This window comes from Aphelocoma coerulescens, chromosome 2 (genome assembly GCF_041296385.1).
Source record: "Aphelocoma coerulescens isolate FSJ_1873_10779 chromosome 2, UR_Acoe_1.0, whole genome shotgun sequence".
Lineage (NCBI taxonomy): Eukaryota > Metazoa > Chordata > Aves > Passeriformes > Corvidae > Aphelocoma > Aphelocoma coerulescens.
In genome coordinates this window covers 118,867,352-118,885,727 of record NC_091015.1, presented here as the reverse complement: position 1 = coordinate 118,885,727, position 18,376 = coordinate 118,867,352, and the positions used below count along the sequence as shown (strand labels likewise).

The following is an 18,376-nucleotide window of genomic DNA, read 5'->3' as shown; positions in this document are numbered from 1 at the left end:
GATTATTCTCCCTTCAAATTAACCCCCTGAGGAAGCTCAAGACTTTGACTTGTACTCCTGAGGGTGCCAGAATAAAGTGCCTGGCAGCCCTTCTAGTTGGATCTCCTGATCCATGTGGAGACAATGAACCATTTTGCTTTCATTCAGATATAACACCAAACTGATGAATTTAAGTTAACTAATATGAACTAAGAGCATACCTTTCATTCACAGAAAAAAGCTTTACCGGAGATTGAATTTGCTTTGCTACTAGACCTGAAAGAATCTCAGTGTTCACAACAGCTCAATGTATCTTTTTGTTGTTATTGTGATATGAAAGGGAAAGTATGTTTAGAACTCTGAATAGCTAAATAATTCTGGAAATTAGCAATTTCAGACAGGAAATCCTAGCTTATCTTTTGCACTTAAGCATCTTATCACATTATGCTGAATAAGACATATCTCAGATCAACAAATTACGGATTACACTTGCCAGGCACTTTCAGTCCAAGATCTTAAAACACATTCCCTAAAAGTTCAAGCCTCAGAGCACAAGTCTCTAATGCATATTACCAGGCAAGAGGACACCTGAGGAAATCAGGAGAACACAATTCCTCTCTGCCTTAAACTCAAGGTTACATTCCTTTTTTCGGTGCAAAAAAGATGAGATGAATCCACACTGCCAGTGTTACAAAGAAACATCTTCTCTGCTTGGCCTGATGCCTAACAGAAAATCACATGTTTTAGCTTAGAAAATATAAAAACATCAGGGGAAAAAAGTTATTACAGAGATTTTCTGTCTGAGAAACTGCTGTATTGCTACATTTAGCTGGCAGTATTAGTATTTTAAGGTTGGCACACTTACTGCAAATGTGTCCTCAGATTCTTCTGAGGTGGATGCATTTTGACATTTAAATTTGACATTTAACACTTATTCCATATCTTGCACGTAAAAAAAATTACCTGGTTCTTGTGTAGAAACCATGGCAATTGCCTCCTGAGATGACACACACTCACTAACATCTCCATTAAAAGGAATAATGACACTTTCCCCTCGCTGCTGTAGCATCTTCTCCAGCAGCTTGTCCAAATCATCACCTAGATAGGAATTAGCAACACCAAATTATCTGGAAACCATTTCAGACAAACGACATCGAACATTACATACACCCATGTTCTCATATAGCTGATGTCAAATCTGCACTGGGGCAAGGGGCTGGAGATACAGGGAAGAGAGAGAAAGAGAATACTTTTATCTACTGATTTACCAATTGGATTAATTAAAAAAAAAAGGAACCACAGTTGTATAATTTCAGCTCTGTGGCTTTACAGCTACTGGTGACATCTGATGATTACAAAGAAACACTATAAAACAACCTCTAAAACCTTGCTAAAGGTGCAAACTAGAAAACATTTGTGTACTTATGAGTACCCTGCCGTTACATTTAACAGCGGAGACAGTGTTAAAAATGTTTTGCCAGAGGGTTATGAACTGCCACCACACAGGTGAAGGAGACAAACTCTCTATCAGACACAAGGAATGGAGAGAAGAAGAGAGTGCCTCTCAATGGAGAGAGCAGAGATGTATTCATGTGCATTTTAACTGCTGAAAAGGAGATACACCAACCCTAAAGAGATGACTGTCTTTGCTAGAACTTCTGTTTCTTAGAATCACTTACCTAAAGACGTATTCTTGAAATGTGATGCCAGGAAACTAACTTTCCCTGTGATGAGCTCATAACTGATCTCTTTTAAAAATTCACTGGTGGTGAGCATGCTCTCTGCAAGTGCCCGAGATTGATACTGACCTGGAGAAGAGAGGGGAAAAGAGTGAGAGCAAACCTTAATACAGTTTACTGTCAACACAACCTTTACATCTTAGAAGTGTGGGGCACTCTGATCTTCAATCATGGATCTCCACTGCCTTTACCCAGTAGATGGGGAGAGCAGTCTCTCAAGTCTACTTCACTAGTGACTGGAGAATTAGTTGATATAACTAATTTTAGCAGGTTCTTTGCAATTGCATATCATTTTGCATACTTGCATGACAAATGATATTCAAAGCAAGTATTTGTACCTTAGATGAAATGGAGGATTCTGGGTAAATATGAAAAAGTAATTATCCCTAGTGTGGGGGAAAAAAAGGTAAAAAAAGTAAAAAAATGGCATTACTGATTCATCTGCCTACAAAGGAAAGATGATTAGTCAAAGTTCATTTCCATCCAGACACACTCATTCACACAAAAACATCACAGCCAGTCACCAGTGCAGAATAAAAAGGATAAAAAGGAGGAAAAGCATGTTCTGATTTAAGCAGGTTGCAGAAGATTCTGCCACATAAAATATTGCAGTTGTTACATGAAACAAAGACAAACCAACTATTATGCCACTGGGTCACTTCAAGATATTTTCTAAGGTAATCACATAAATAGTAAAGTCTCAGGCCTCTCAAATAGTAGTAATGACTAGCATAAAGATATTTTTCTAGATCCTCATGGACCTCAGTACTCCAAGTCTTGCTGAAAATACAGTAAACTGTGACACTGCAGTGCAACAATACAAAGGAGAATAAAAAGAACAAAAGGGATTTAAAAACTGGATCAATAACTCAAGAAAATTAATCTGGCATTGCCATTTGAAGCAGTCTGCAAATATACTCACCTAGAACCACCACACAGAATTCATTTCCCCTAATCTTTGAGGCGCAAATGGCAACTACATAATCTGGAAGCTTTTGCTGATGTTTCATTTCATTGAGAGACCTCAAGGTCTCTGAGATGCCCTCTGCCAGGGAATTCTGGGTGACAACCACATGCACCAGGTCCCGGGACACACTAGCAATTAACCTGGCAAGCCAAGGGAGTTGACCTGGTGACACAGAGATACATTGTGCACTCATTTGCAAGGATGTCTCTCTCAGAGTGAACTCCTGCATAGCTTTCAACATGATCTGCTCAAATTCTTCCCTCAGGGGTATCTGGTCAGGACCTATAATGAAAACAAACAAACAGAAGAACAGTGTTTCATATAAAAATGTTATTGAACCAGGAACAATTACATGTCTGTCTTGATCTGACAAGCTCCTTCACCACATTTTTTAATATTTAAAAAAAACACTTGCTGCTCAGTGGATATCTACCCACATGGCTTATTCTTGCTTTTTCATTTTAGAAGTCATTCTCTTCCACCATTGTGCTTTTTTTTCCCTCTAAACAATGAGGTATTCCACCTCACTCCTAGCTTTCCTACCTTCAGCAACTGGTGGGACAAACAAGGGAGTGGGAAAATATGTGCCTTTTGCCTGGAAGAGAAGGATTAAGCATGCAGCCATATGTTTTTGCAGCAGAAAACCAAAATGCTTATCCTTCTAGCCTAATCAACAGCCATGCAGCTTGACAAAGCCTATTAAGTGCCTTTTGCTTTGCTTTTTCTCATCATGCATACTAATCAACCAAGCATGGACGCAAATAAACATTTCTAACCTCTTCCTTAGTTAATTAAGTTAATTTAGCAAATCTGCAAGCACCTAACATAAATAAGAACATGCAACTTTAAATCTACGTTCCCCAGACCCTGTAAACTGTACTGTCAACTTGAACTGGAAAACAGAAATATAAACCATTCTGTCTTAGCATCAGTCCTCCAACTGAACTTCAATTAACATTCTGTTCAGTTAGCTTTGTCTCATTGTCAAACATATTCAGGAACAGTTAAAAACATTCATGAACAGAGAGTAAAAAGTAACCATAGCTTATATTGCCAAGATCTCGTATCAGTGCCAAAGGAGGCAGCTTCACACTTCAGCAGCTTGCTTTTCTATGACAAAACAGGGGGGTTTAAATATCAGAGATACGTGAAATACTGGGTTTGGTTTTATGTTTTCTTTCCAGGCCAGGAAACAGAAAGGTTGTGTGAGAAACAGGGCATGGGTAAACAACCCACAGCAGAGAATCTGTAAAAACTGCCACCTGTTGTCATTTTTGCCTTTTTGAGAAGTAACATATGGAAGGTGCCACCAGCCAATTACCTTAGAATGGTAAGACAACTATGGATTTGTAAGTGCAAGGCTGTTTTCATTTTTGATGCAAACTGAAAAATTCTGATGAGTCAAATTTAACACAGCATGGGCATAATTCTCTCTTTTAGAGTTCTCTTTTGGAAATGCATTTTCTTTTCCCTTCTAAGAAAGCATCACGCATTCTAGGTCCTTGAAGATCTCAGAATTAAAAAAAAAACCCTCGACATTTATCAGTAGAGAAGAACGTTCCTCTGCAGAAATAAAGTTGACCTAAAATATATCAACCTGTGAAAATGATGCTACCCACTAAGAGAAATAAAAGCAAACTTTTCCTGACTGAGGGAGGCTACTTAGGAGACAAGCTCTAAACACAAGGGTCATCATTAATCCAAGAAGATTAAAATAATTGTACAAATAGAAGGGCAGATTCTCAGTATGAGAATACACAGAATTTCACTCAGATTACTTATAAGAAAGTATGGCAGTCTTTCTTCACAACTATCCAGAAAAATAATGGAACTAATATCAGATGAGATGTAAGACAAAGGGATAGATATTGATTTTAATTGTGAACCATTTCCTAAAAAAATATGTCTATGTTAAAAGGGAATATATGGAAGCTTCTCTACAGAAATGAGCATGCAAATGATCATCTTGACTTCAAAAACAAAACTGCAAAATAAGCAATGTCATAAAATATTAATATATGAGTTACATCTAGTTGGTGTCAAGTCAAAAGTGGTGTTCCCCAGGGCTCAGTGTTTGGGCCAGTCTGTTTAATATCTATACTGATGATATGGACAAGGGGATTGAGTGAGATTGGCTCAGTTGGTTAGAGCGTGGTGCTAATAATGCCAAGGTAGTAGGTTCAAACTCCATATGGGCCACTCCCTTAGGAGTTGGACTCGATGATCCTTATGGGTTCCTTCCAACTCAGAATACTCTGTGATTCTGTATGAGAGCACCCTTAGGCAGTTTGAAGGTGACAGAGGGCAGGAAGGCTCTGCAGAGGGATCTGGACAGGCTGGATGGATGGGCGGAGGACAGTGGTCTGAGGTTCAACAAAACCAAGCGCCATTCCTGCCCTTGAGTCACAACAACCCCATGCAGTGCTCCAGGCTTGGGAAGAGTGGCTGGAAGGCTGCCTGGTGGAAAAGCACCTGGGGGTGTTGGTTGATGGCTGGCTGAACATGATCCAGTATGTGCCCAGGTGGCCAAGAAGGCCAATGCCTGGCTTGCACCAGCAATAGTGTGGGCAGCAGGACCAGGGCAGGATCATCCCCCTGTACTCGGCACTGGTGAGGCCACACCTCAAGCACTGTGTCCAGTTCCAGGCCCCTCACTCCAAGAAGGACACTGAGGTGCTGGAGTGTGTCCAGAGAAGGGCAATGGAGCTGGAGAAGGGTCTGGAAGTCTTATTGAAAATGGGAGCTGGGGTTGTTTAGCCTGGAGAAAAGGAGGCTTGGGAGGACCTCATTGCTCTCTACAATTACCTGAAAGGAGGGTGTAGCCAGGTGGGGATTGGTCTCTCAGGTAATGAGTGACAGGACAGATGTAAATGGCCTCAAGTTGTGCCAGGGGAGGTTTAGATTGGATATTAGGATAAATTTCTTCACTGAAAGGGTGGTTAGGCATTGGAATAGGCTGCCCAGGGAAGTGGTGTATTCAGCACACCTGAAGGCACTCAAAAGACACCTGGATGTGGCAGTTGGGGATATGGTTTAGTAGTGAAGCTCGCAGTGCTGGGTTAATGATTGGACTCACTGATCTTAAAGGTTTTTTCAACCTAAATGATTCTATGCTGCTGTGATTTTATTCTATTATTCTGAACAGTTTAAGTCAACATATTCAAATGTCATCCATTTCTGGATGACACTCATTTCTGGGTAGACAAACTTTGGGGTGCATCCCACAGAGAATACTTCTCCAACCATCTAAGACAGGAGAATTGCTGGAATAAGCTCTTGCTTTGAGCTTTTGACCATCCCTTCCACTCAAGACAAAGCCTTGCTCTTGCCTTGAGTCTGGATGTGCATTTGGATATTAAAACTACAAAACACCTCTGGGTGTCACAGCATACAACATATATAGTCAAAATGATTCAAATGTACCACAACAAGAGAGAAGGGAGAATGATTTCAGAATTCTAAGCAGGTGGTATAACAAAGGGTCCAGAAGTCTCCTTCAACCAGAACACAGACCACCTCAGCACTGCACAGGCTGAGATTGTGTTTGTAGAAATGGCAGTGCAATTGTAAAAAGCTGACAATTACAGATGATGGAATGTAACCCATACTGCAAATATGGGCATTCTGATGTATAAAAAAAAGCTTGAGAATACCTCACCATGAATGCTGCCAAAGATAACAAATGTGAAATCCGAGTAAGTCCAGGAGGCAGACTAAAAAAAGCCCACTAAAATCAAACTCATTCCTGTATCTTTTTTTACTTATTCCTTTATCACAGTCAGTGGAATTTATTTATAGCAACGCTATGGCTCGCAATCACAGGTTTAACTATGTATAGTCTTCATAGAAGGTTTAAAGTATCAGAAATGCATTTGGTTTTTTTGCTTTGATTTGTAATATCATCATGAGTTGCTCAGCTGACTTCTGAAAACACAACAGCATCATCCTACAATTAATGTCATAATTTTACAAGAAAACTGATGGGAATTCTCAGCTATATCCTTTTATTTTTTTCAAAAATTGAGCATTTCCATAGATAATATTCTTATCATCTGTGATCACAGTCATGTGGAATATATTTTGTACAAGCAGTGAGATCTGAAAAAAATTAGGCAAGACTCTGTCTTTCATGCTTTTGCCTACTTTTTTATCTTTGCCTTTATCTTACTCTTTTGCAATATACTCTGGAGAAAAGAAAAACATTTTAGTCCTACTTTCTCAAGAAAAAAATGAGGCTTACATGAATAAATTGTTAATTTATATGTGCATTTGTCTCTTCTTGTCAAACACTTTTGAACCTGGCTGCCCTCCCATCATCTTTAATCTGCTTTGATTTAACAAAATGGGACAAAGGCTACAGTTCAGTGCAGCTGTCACAATTCCAACAGTTTTAAGTTTACAACAATATTCAAACCAGCAACATGTTTTGATCCCCTCCTCTACAGAATGTTTTTAGTTTTCTCCTCATTAGGCTCTTTCATCTTACAGTGCTGACATCCATCTCCACATAAGGTCAAATAGGAAACTATTCAGCTTTGCACAGCTAAGAACAAAAGCCAAACTAAACACCTGCTAATAAGGGAACTGCTTTACGCTGAAGGCACAGTGCTTGATAAACACAGTTCAGCTACAGAAGCTTTGCATGAAGCCTCCTCTAGTTTGCAGCAAGTATGGACCTGCTGCATCCATCTGAAGTTAGACTTGTTCATAGAGTGTGATTCACTGACTCACAAGCTTCAATAAATAGTTTCTTTTTAATTAATTGGAAATGCTGTTATCAGCTGGCTACAAATTTGCAAACTTCCTCTATCAATCCAGAACTGTGTGAAGCACATGGTTTTAACATGCAGACTCCACAAACTTCCCAATAAATGTCAAATAACAAATTTAAGCCCACAGAAAGACGGTAACAGAAAAACATCCTCTAAAAAATTAAGAAACCCTCTGTCAGCTCAAACAAGGCATTCAGTGGACTACTGAGGCACAGAATGATAAATAAAGCTAACAGGTCACTTAGAGAGTAAATGGTTTGCTGCAGCTCTGTAAGAGACAGGAAGGAAAGTGCAAGCACTCAGGGGTGAAACCTGCACGGAGCACATTTGCTCCCCAAATTGTAAGGTTATCAGCAGTTGTGCTGCTTTTGGAACACCTGCATATTTCATACCATTATGTATAACAGATGCACTGTGCTCTTCCCAAAAGTAACTTCACATTCCTCTATGGTAAGTAGCATGTTTTCAAATACAAAAGTTAGGGTGAGACTGCCATGGAAGTTTCCCAACACTATCCTCCATTATTAACTTCTAAAACCTTGCTGTTACCACTGCTCTTTTTACTCTAAGGTAGGGAAAATTACTGGACCTGCAATTAGAGAAAAAAAATGTGGCTTGCTTGTTTGCTCTCAAACTTGCAAAAAGTCCATTTAAAAACATTTACAAGAATGAGATATTCACTGAATCACTTGCCTTAGTCTGAATAACAAATGTGGTTTTCATGTAAACAGTGCTGTCACCAAAACAATGACAACCATCACACATCTGCCAGCGTTTGTCACAAAACTGAATAAAACAGACCGAGTGTCCTTAGAAAGGGCTGTGATAACTGATGGTTTGATACCCTAAGCAAATGAGCTATCTGCATTGCAAATCCATTTCACAAAGGTGACCTGGTCAATCCCCATATGGAGAGCAGAAGCAGTATCAGCCTTTAAATTCACTTCTTCCGTTTCAGGAACGAAGTGGCAAAGTCACACACACTAGATGGAGCCACTTGCCTCTTCCAGCCACAAAAGTAGCCAGAAAATTGGCCCTAAAAGGGACATAAAGAAGGTATGGAGAAAAAAGGACAGTCACAAATAAAACCAAGTGCTTATGACGAATTGCTTACCTAGTTGGACAAGATATTGAATAGTTAAAAGTATCATATTCTCCACACTTAGCAGCTGACTGCTGGACAAACCCAAGAGATCCAAATCCTTGTTTTCCAGCTGAGGAATCTTGTAGCAGTTCACCAGCAACGGACTTACAACAATATCACCAACATTTCCATAGAAATAAGGTAAAGTGCCATAGCCTATGATAAAAGAAACAAAAACCCCCCATAAATTCATAAAATTTGCCATTACATGGAATCTTCCACAATGATACATTTCCAAACTTCTTCTTAAAGCTGTCTGGCAAAATACATTGCATCAATGACTGGTTTTGGCATCACAACTGCTTAAAAAATAAATGATAGGCCAGGGATCCTCTGCTGGGCTTTACAAGTGATCACATATATTTGCAAGAACTATCACTAACTGCATGCCAGTAGCATAATAATTATTGTTATCCAAATACAGATGAGAATATTATCTATTTGGGTCTTAGCCTGACCCTTAAAAACAGATCCTCTATAATATAGTGTACAAAGAAGAAAAATCAATGAAAGTAAAAGTACATTAATCTTAACATTATAAAAGCAGCATTAAGTCACGTTAGCATTGATTCAGCCACTGTGGTATTGCTGTGATTGATTTCACTTTTTTGCCACCTTTCCATTCAGTTTTCATAAACAAATAAAATAAACATCGACAACTAAATATGCTATTCTGTAAGGTAAAGCACATGAGCACAGGCTAACTCCTCTTTTCCTTCAGACTGTTTTTCATTTCAAAAAAACCATTTCCACAGAGATTTTGCCAAATCCATCCTTTTGGGTACATCTGGTTCTGTACTATTAATAGGATGCTGTTTCTCAGGGCCACTAACATTTAGCCTGACTGAGGACTTAATGGCAGCTCTCCAAGAGCCTAAGGGCTGCATTCAATTTGCACTTAAGCTGATGGCTGTAGGCACCCTCATCTTTAATAAGGAAGTGTTTCTCTGAAAACCATTAGAGCAGCACGCTAGAGCTTTATAATCGGCTTCCAGAAAACACCAAGCAAAACAAACCAGAAGCGTAACCCTATCCTTGACAGATTTACTGGTGTAGATGGCACTGTTAATTCTCCAGGAATTGTGTGTACTAAAATTATCTGTGCAAGTGAGGACTTGGAGAACTTCTCCATTTCTCCAGGAATGGTAAATTATTTCATGGACTGTACTGATAGGCATGTTCTGTTGATACTGAAGCTACTTTATATGACCATCTACACTGCACTGGACCTAAAGGAAGTTTAGAGTCAAAAAAAATCACTCATTGAAATTTCAGCAGCATTAGCTGACCCATCTTTTTTTTACACAGTATGCCCAAATAGCTCAGGTTGAAAGGAATATTCACATTGAAAGTCATACTCTTTAAGTAAAAGCAATGTCTTTCTAAGGGTTAACAATGTACTTTATACAGCTAAAGGATTTTAAAAGCCTGAAGCCTGATCTGTTATCTCAATTGCTTACAAGAACTATGGACTATAAATGACAAAAAGTTAACATGATTTACTTCTGTTTAGTCATTACAAATCAATTTTCTGGTTCTCATGTAGAATTTTGGGGCTTCAAGATCTGAACTATAAATCCTGCAGGAAACATTTGCTTAGTTTATAAGTTGTTTATACCGGAAAGCTATTTTCATTACTTGGAAATATTTCTCTTCTTGGGTTTTACAAAAATCTTATTTGTATAAAACTTAGATTTGGCCAGTGGTTCTGCATAAATCTGACCTAGTGGTGACCTCTTTGCAAATCAGGTTCTCCAAAAATTGCCTGACTCTTAGTTTTAAATATTGAGCAACTAAGGGAAACGATCTGTGACAAACCAACTTTGTATTGTACTGAACCAGTACAATACTGTTGCCAGAACCAGCAAAAATAAATAAAACCCCCTTTCTCCTGGGGAGCATGGAGTAGTACAAAATGCAGCATTTGATTCCCCAGTGTAAGACTTACCTATCAGAATCACTGGTCTGACTCCCGAGTTATTCAGCAGGTTTTCAGGAACTATTACAGTCTCCCCTGCTGGGATGGGTTGAGGCTGTAAAATTCCAGTTAACATGGATTGAGGAACTGGGACTGACAAAAGAGGCTCTATAAAATAAAGAGAAACTTCCATTACTAAAAAGGCTCATACTGTGATTTGGCCTTATGAACAAATAAGAAAAAAATTACTGCAAATCACTAACTGTAATAAAATTCAAAAGGTCTCTGCATTTCCTGCTATAGTTTTAAGTAATTTAAATGAAGAGCCTGTATCCTCCTGTAGCCCCACCCCTAAAATAAAACTTTTTCTGACCACTGTATTGTTGGTGAGAATGAGAGAGCAAAACACAGGTTTGAATATGCATCTTTAAACAAAGCCAAGTACTAAGCCAAAAGGCCACCCCTCAATACTGCCTCTCAATACAAGAGAACAAACTGCTTCAACCTACAGTATATGTAGATAAGAAAAATAAAAGCAGGCCAAAATCTCAAAGCTGCCCTTAGATAGTTGCTACAATGATAAAAATCAGGCTTTACTCATGAAAGAGCATGAGCAGCTTTGATAAGTAAAGGAAACCAAGTGCAAGAATTTTGTAATCTGTAATCAGGTTTCAGAGTAAGGCCTGCTTCACAAGTTTCTTAGGCTTCTTTTGGTGGTTTTCAACCACTTTTTCAAACCATGCCATCAAAAGAAAAACATCAAAGGCAGGATGAATTAATGCATATGTTTTACCAGGAAAAACTGTTTATCCAACAGAAAAAAGTACTACTAAAGACTCATAGAAAATGGAGTACACAACAGTGGTAGCAGATTAGTGGAGACAAACTCAACAAAAAGGGGAGGGGAGATTGCCTTATATCATGTCTCTTCAGCAGATTTCTGAAGATAGAAACTGACAAAAGCTGCAATTTGAAGTGTTCAGGTAAGCAGGCCTGCACTACCACCTAACCCTTCCTCCTGTGATGAAAAATATCTCCATACCAAGCCCTCAAAAGCAGAGTTAAAAATACATTGTGCATGTTAACATGGCTTTTTTCATCCCTTGATGAAAAAAGTGAGCTTATTCGCTCACTCCATAGAGAGAAGAGTAAGTTACTGCTTATTCCCCTTTAGAAAATATGCTCAATCTCACAACTGAAAAGTACTCAAATAGTGAACAGTTTTATTAACAGTTATAATACAGAGGTATCCACATGGATATTGGTGAGTACTCATAAGGAATTCCATGTCATGATATTAAGCTCCTACAGCTTTTCCATGCACAGCTAATGTTTGGTCTCACTGTCTGGTTTTAACTAAAGATGACATGGTGGTGATCAGTGTCCTTTGTTAGGCCAAAATTATATAAAGCTGTTTTTCCCATGAAGAAACAGAGTGTACAGTTTCGTATCATCCCATAACAGACTGAGACACAAAAGTCAAGGTGAAGGCTAATGAAAATCCTTTAAAGATATTCATACACCTGCACAATTTTGGAACAACTGAGTTACAGTTGGGGGAGTGTGGATTTCTTTTAGCTTTGTATTTTCAGTAATATTACTTGCAACTTCCTTTCCTCTCTTTCCCACAGTCGTTTTACTTCCCATTTCACATCTTAGATTACAACAACAAGGACCAGGTAATCATGTGTGCTTCTCTGGGGCACCTGAAAAACTCTCCATGGTGTTCTTAAAGACTTCGACAAGATCAGTTATGTTTGCTGTGTACCACATAAGAGGTGCAGCACAGGGCTGCTGGGCTGAGTTCACACTTTAACAAAAAACTTCTTGGTAACATTCAAGTTTTACCTGTTCTTGTCGAAGGCCGGATTGCAGGGACAGGTACTGCTAAACCAGGAGGCGGGACTGGGGACCCAGGAGACCATCCTCGGTGACGTTTCTTCGGTGGTCCAGAGCTGGACATAGATGCTGGAAGGAAAGGAAAATGTAATTCTAAACCCTGTCCTCCCAGATGACCAAATTCCAGCCCACAGTCCATTTCCCACTGGTGCTGAGTGGTCATCACAGAGCACCAGAGGCTCATACCTAGATTTACATGAAACCAGACTATGATGTGAAAAATATTGTTACCTGTGTTAAGCATTATCATTAATGGTCATGCCGAAAAGCAAATGGATCTGTAAAGACTGAATGGTAGGAACAGCTACAATCAGAAGAAGAACAAAATCACAAATTTCAAGCTCAACATCCAATGCAGCTTAGAATAAAAGAACAGAGAGGTTTTCTTTACCTTGGTCTCCAGCTGCACAGCCAGGACTTGGAGATGTTGAGTGAGGCACTGGCCGAGAGACTGTAGAACTCAATGCGTTATTTCTTCCTCCATTAGCGTTTCCATTAGCAACATCCGTGGCACGCAGTGAAAGAGGAGCTGAATATAATAAAATACAGAGTGTGTGGCTTTAGACAATCTTGAAAACAAACAAACAAAATAATACAGCCACACACAGACATAAAAGAACAGGGCAAGATGCATCACTGAAAAAAACCATACTCCAGAGAAACCATGAAATGTACTCGGCAGAGAAACATTTGGGCACAGATTGAAAAATCTGAGCCTTGAAAAAGGGTGTCCAGATTTCAAGGTGGGGAGAGATAGGTGGAAGAAAAAAAAACCAAAAAAAGCCCCACCAATGTACAATATAAAATTACACAAACACAAAACTATTGGGAATTTGTGACACATTTTTTTACACAGTGAAATCTTTTTTGCAACAGACATCGTGAATTCAATTTGTAAAGATTTCTAAGCTGCTTGTGTGTATCTACATCATTTTCCCCCAGTCATCCATATGCCATGCACAGTAATTCACTACAGGGCTCTCATCTAAAGCCTTAGCAAAGGACACTGGGCAGGGGACGACAGGGTAGTTTGCTGCCAAGTGTACATGGCCTGAACATTACTGAGGCAAACCATGCTTAATTTTGCTACCTCTGCCTAGGGTGATCCTCAAGCCTGACACTCTAGCACGATCTGCTATATCCAAGCCACAAAATTAAACAACAGATGATCACAAGAAGTTACCATCACTCATCTGAACTCATTCTCATTCTTTTTCAGACCCCAGTTTTTGCAGAATGAAAAAAAAATGGCATAAACTGCACAGAGCCAGTGGAAACTACAGCTCCTTGCTGATATCAGCCAGCTCCACAAGGATTTAGCTCCCAGGAACATATTCCAGGAGCAACACCAGGAGATGATGCAGCAGCTTGCTGATGGCAGCTGCAACAGGAAGTGTTAGAGATGTGGGTATTTGGCTTAAAACAATGCTACTCTCCAGCTGCAGACATCCAAATAAATTCTGACACAAAACTCTCTGGCTGCCAATTACAAAACATGAGTAACCTCACTTGCCCATTGTTAGCTCCCCATTTGTACTCTGAGTCAACAATTTTGTACGGACATATATGGTGGACATGGGTCAGTTACAGAAGTGGTTGAAAAGCTGGGAAGAAATTTCAGTGCAAAATAAAATCACACAAATATGGAGGGGGAAAGGGTATTTTACACAAATAACTGTTAATGATTTATTAGATACAGCATAATATTGTGTACCATAACAGTATATATTGTATTAAATAGCAGATGTAATACATCATGTATAAAGTGTAATACTCATGTGCATATACCAAATAAATGGATATATTTTCTTATTCAAGCATACTGTCCTGCAATAACTGTGATGCTGGTTTTTTTTATTATTGCTTAAAGACTAAAGTAAAAAACAATCACATTATCACAACAGAGTGTCAGTGAGAGACTTAGATGTCGCAGTTGAGGGTTATAATTTATTAAACATACAATACAGAAATAAGCAATTAAAACACCAGAGATATTAAAACCCCTTTAAATTAGACTAAATTCCACTAAATTTATGTTGAGGAACTATGACTGTTAAAAATGCAGAATTACACACAGCTCTCAATTACTGAGGCAGGAATCAGTGTGATATCAAGAGGTGACATTTGTGCTCTCTTACATATCTTAGGAAATGCAGAGAGAGATATCACATGCACTCCTACCAGTATGTTAAGTCTGAAAGCCAAGGTGAGGCTGAAGCTTGGGGACAGTAATAACTGCAAAAATTTCTGTGCCAAGGACTGCAAGAATATGAGAGCTCTGGAGAATGCTAGTGAATGTTTTCCTTTCCCTTTTCCACCGAAAAAATTGCACTCTCTTTTCTTAGCTGTTAAGCTGATGATTCCCTGATGATTCCCTGATGATGGCTCTCAGGTGCTTTGGAAAGCAAAGCCATACCTGCAGCAAATGCCTTTCCTACGAGCTGTACTGACAGAGCCAGAGGTTTCACCACGTTCTTGGTCCGGGATGGGTCTTGTGTTCCACTTAAGTTAACAGCAGCAGAAGATGGTTTTGCTGGACTGAATACTGAAGAATCTGAGAAAATAAGTTGTTTAATTAATGATTTAAAATTATATATATATAATTTTTATTATATGCACATTTATCTAAACTCACCTATGCACAAATTGCTAACAATTTTTTTACACTCCTAAGAAATTACCATGTATCTTTCAGGAGGAATAACAAACGTTTAACTGGGCATTTCTATTTCTTACAATCTACTGAACCCATGAATGATCTCTTCCACAATATTTTGCATTCACACACACATTAAAAAATATTTTAACTGTAGAAAGGGCTATCTCACTGCTCCTCAAAATAACTTCATGGGAAAGGCAAGTAAACACAATTATCTCATGGTTCACATGAGGAAGCTAAGACAAAGAGCTTATGTAACTTGCAGAGAGCAAGCATAGGGAATAAGCACTGGAATAAGTTGCCTGAAGAGGTTGTGGAATCTCTATCACCTGAGATTTTCAACAACAAGCCACTGAATCTCTGTCAGACACAGCTGAGCTTGACTAAGGGCAGAAAGAAAATGAACCCAAAAACATAGCCTCCTTACAGCACTGCTGTCTATAAAACTATAAAAAGCATATGCCCATTTATAAATCTGGGTAAAAAATCAAGGATGTTTGAGCCCAAACTCTTTGCATGAATTAACAAACTTCTTAGAGCACTTTACCAAGGCTAAAAATTATAAATCTTATTTTATAGAAGGATAAACTGAAAAACAAACAAATTTTAATATTTGCCCAGTATAAAACTGATTCCAAACCTCTCAGCATGTAGTCCCTTTAACATCAGGCATTTCATAGCTATAATTTACTTCAAGAAAAATTTGGCATTTGGATGCTGATACACTGGCAAATCCAAATTCTTATAACCAGAGTGAAAGAATATTAACTCAGCATCTGTCCAGAAAGTAGTTTGCAAGAAGTAGGCAAAGTAGGCTAAGTTCACCTACAGATGTCCGAGTAAAACAGCCAGCTAAAGAAAACAGAAGACAAAGACCACCTTGATCTGCCAAACACATTCACCCTCAGGCCACACACCATTTGGTGAAGGAGGGTGGGAGGAAGCTCTGCTTTGCCAGACAGAGTAACTGACATGAGGAACAAACACAGAAGACTTTGCTGCTGCCTCACCAGAAAACCTTGTCCATGTTCACAGGAAATATGCTGAATGGCTAACAAAATACACCACCAGGTCAGGGCCTTTGGAGGGAGATACTGGTCTGTCATTAAATATGGTGTAGCAAATATGCAGTGTTAAAGGTTTCATCAAAGTAAACTGTCCAGAAGCTTTGGGGATTTTTCCCCCCCCATCTCTAGTTCTAATACATTTTCTTGAAATTTTATCTGTGAATGTGGATGTGGCTGGTATATGTTTAAACACCACACTAAGCAGGACTTGTTATTAACATACCAGTTATTAAAATTCTTTATTTTTCTCTTGTAAAGCCTTGTTTTTAGTTGCTCAACACCTGAATTGAACTTTCCCCTCTCAAGTGTCTGCCTAAAACTGATTTTTTTATACTGTATGCCAATAACAACCTACATGTATCTTACAGAACTCAGAGACTGAACTGCTCACCAGAAATTGTTACACTACTTTTAAAGGGAAAAAAGGGTATGAGTTGATGATGTACTGAAAACAATTTCAGAAAACAACGTGCTAATAAGTAGTCCTGTTTTAAAACAACCGAGAAGCAAACACCAGTAGAAAGAGCTATGCAAAATCTAGAAGAGAAAAAGTCAGAAAAGCCCTCCATCATAGGCGACACATGTCAGAATTTATGCCACTGAATAAAAGGTGCTTTCCCCCCTTCTCCCAGTCACAGGGGATTCATGTGTATGTATGTGGCATTATCTTCACTAGAAGATAACAGCAGAAGGAGATGAAAAGGTTTTGACAAGCCTGACCTAGGAGTACAAACAGTGACACACAGAAACACCAAGCAGACTGAAAATGGCAGGGAGTGATAAGGAGAAAGCCATATATAAAAGGTGTATCTATTAACTTGGCAGATACAATAGAAGACAAAGCTGTGTAAATATTAGAATTCTTGTTTTTTCCAAATAAATAGGTTCTCATGCATCTGCACAGTTCTCATGCCTGAATCTGGAAACCAAGGGATCATGTGTTTAAACCACACCAAAGCTTAAAGCATTTAGCTTCCTCAACAGAGACAGGGGCAACCACCTGAGGGAAGTGCCTCTGAACATACTAATCAGTGACTACAATTTCATATGAATGTCTGTGTTCAGCTTTTGTTTGTTATTCCTTTTAACAAACTTTCTAAGTGGAAAAAGTATTTTAACCATCTTGCTTTTCATCTGCATTTCATACTCCTCTAAAGAAATAAATGCTTTCAGACATTCATAGCAATAACAACAATTAACAGGCCATTTTCTCCTGTTTTTAATTTTTCAAGAAATAGCAGAACAGACACAAAAACATTCAGCAGCACAGATGAAGCTGCAATAAAGCAATGAGGAAAAAAGCTCAAACAAAAGCACTTTGTCTACTTGCAGTAAATAAATAAATACACGAAATTAAGATGCTGCTTCTTTGTCAGTCAATGTCTATCTGATTTTTATAGTTTCTCCTTATTTAAGTGTAACATTAATAGCTTTCTAGAATAGTTGTGAGGCACCTGTTAGCTCACAAAACACAAACCCACTGTATGCATATGGGGAAATTGCTGTATTAAGTACACTTTTGTGTGCAATAAAATTTAAATAAATAAGGAAATAAGCAAGTAAATAAAATCAAATCTGGTCCCTCTCCCTAAAAGGAGATTATTTTCCTTTTTAAGACAAATAGCCTAGTTTATATACTAAGTAAACACTTCCCTATAAACGTGTAATTGAAGTTTTTTGAGATTCACAAAAAAAAATTAACGAAACAAAGACAGGGAGGCACAGAATCAAATAAATTAATCAAAAAATAATTTAATACTTTTAAATCAATTGTTGTTTTGAGACTAATCTAACCTTCAGCCTCACCTGGGTCTTAATCTTTGCCAAAGCAAATTTTGAAAGGCATCCTCTCCAGTGTAATCTATACATGGCTCAAGGTAAATACCCAGTTGTTTACAGCATCCCTGACCCACCAGTGTCTGAGGTAACTTACCACCCCCAATGGTTATCTTTACAGCACTTTCAGCTCCTACCTGTCTGAGTGAACCCTGATTTGTATCCATTAGCTGATCCACCCTCTGGGGTCGTGGACGGTGACACCGAAGGATTTGGTTTAGCAGAGAGGCTAGCAGCAGATGATTGCCTGCTTCTACATTCTGCAAACGAAGCAGCTACAGTACATATTAACAGGGCCTGCCTTCCAGCAGCAAAGTTCAGCAACGCAGTGGTGAAAGGTGACAAAATGTTAAGAGCATACACAGAGCACGTACAACAAACAGCGGCAAATGGCAG

The 18,376-nt window shown here is 38.7% G+C and overlaps 1 protein-coding gene across 14 annotated transcripts in view; it reads right to left on the bottom strand.

Annotated features, from left to right (window-relative positions):
- The window catches only part of GREB1L (GREB1 like retinoic acid receptor coactivator), a 132,558-nt gene that overhangs the window by 31,729 nt on the left and 82,453 nt on the right, over positions 1-18,376 (bottom strand). For 10 of the 14 annotated variants that reach the window (XM_069004581.1, XM_069004583.1, XM_069004582.1 and 7 more), the window contains 9 exons: positions 18,118-18,255; positions 14,835-14,972; positions 12,810-12,947; positions 12,368-12,487; positions 10,550-10,687; positions 8,572-8,757; positions 2,641-2,967; positions 1,659-1,787; positions 943-1,077 (listed from right to left, as the gene is read on the bottom strand). In XM_069004581.1, the coding sequence (XP_068860682.1) occupies positions 943-1,077; positions 1,659-1,787; positions 2,641-2,967; positions 8,572-8,757; positions 10,550-10,687; positions 12,368-12,487; positions 12,810-12,947; positions 14,835-14,972; positions 18,118-18,255 (1,449 nt within the window). The remainder of the gene's footprint in view (positions 1-942; positions 1,078-1,658; positions 1,788-2,640; positions 2,968-8,571; positions 8,758-10,549; positions 10,688-12,367; positions 12,488-12,809; positions 12,948-14,834; positions 14,973-18,117; positions 18,256-18,376) is intronic. The other 4 variants (XM_069004578.1, XM_069004579.1, XM_069004580.1 and 1 more) reach the window with 2 other exon arrangements.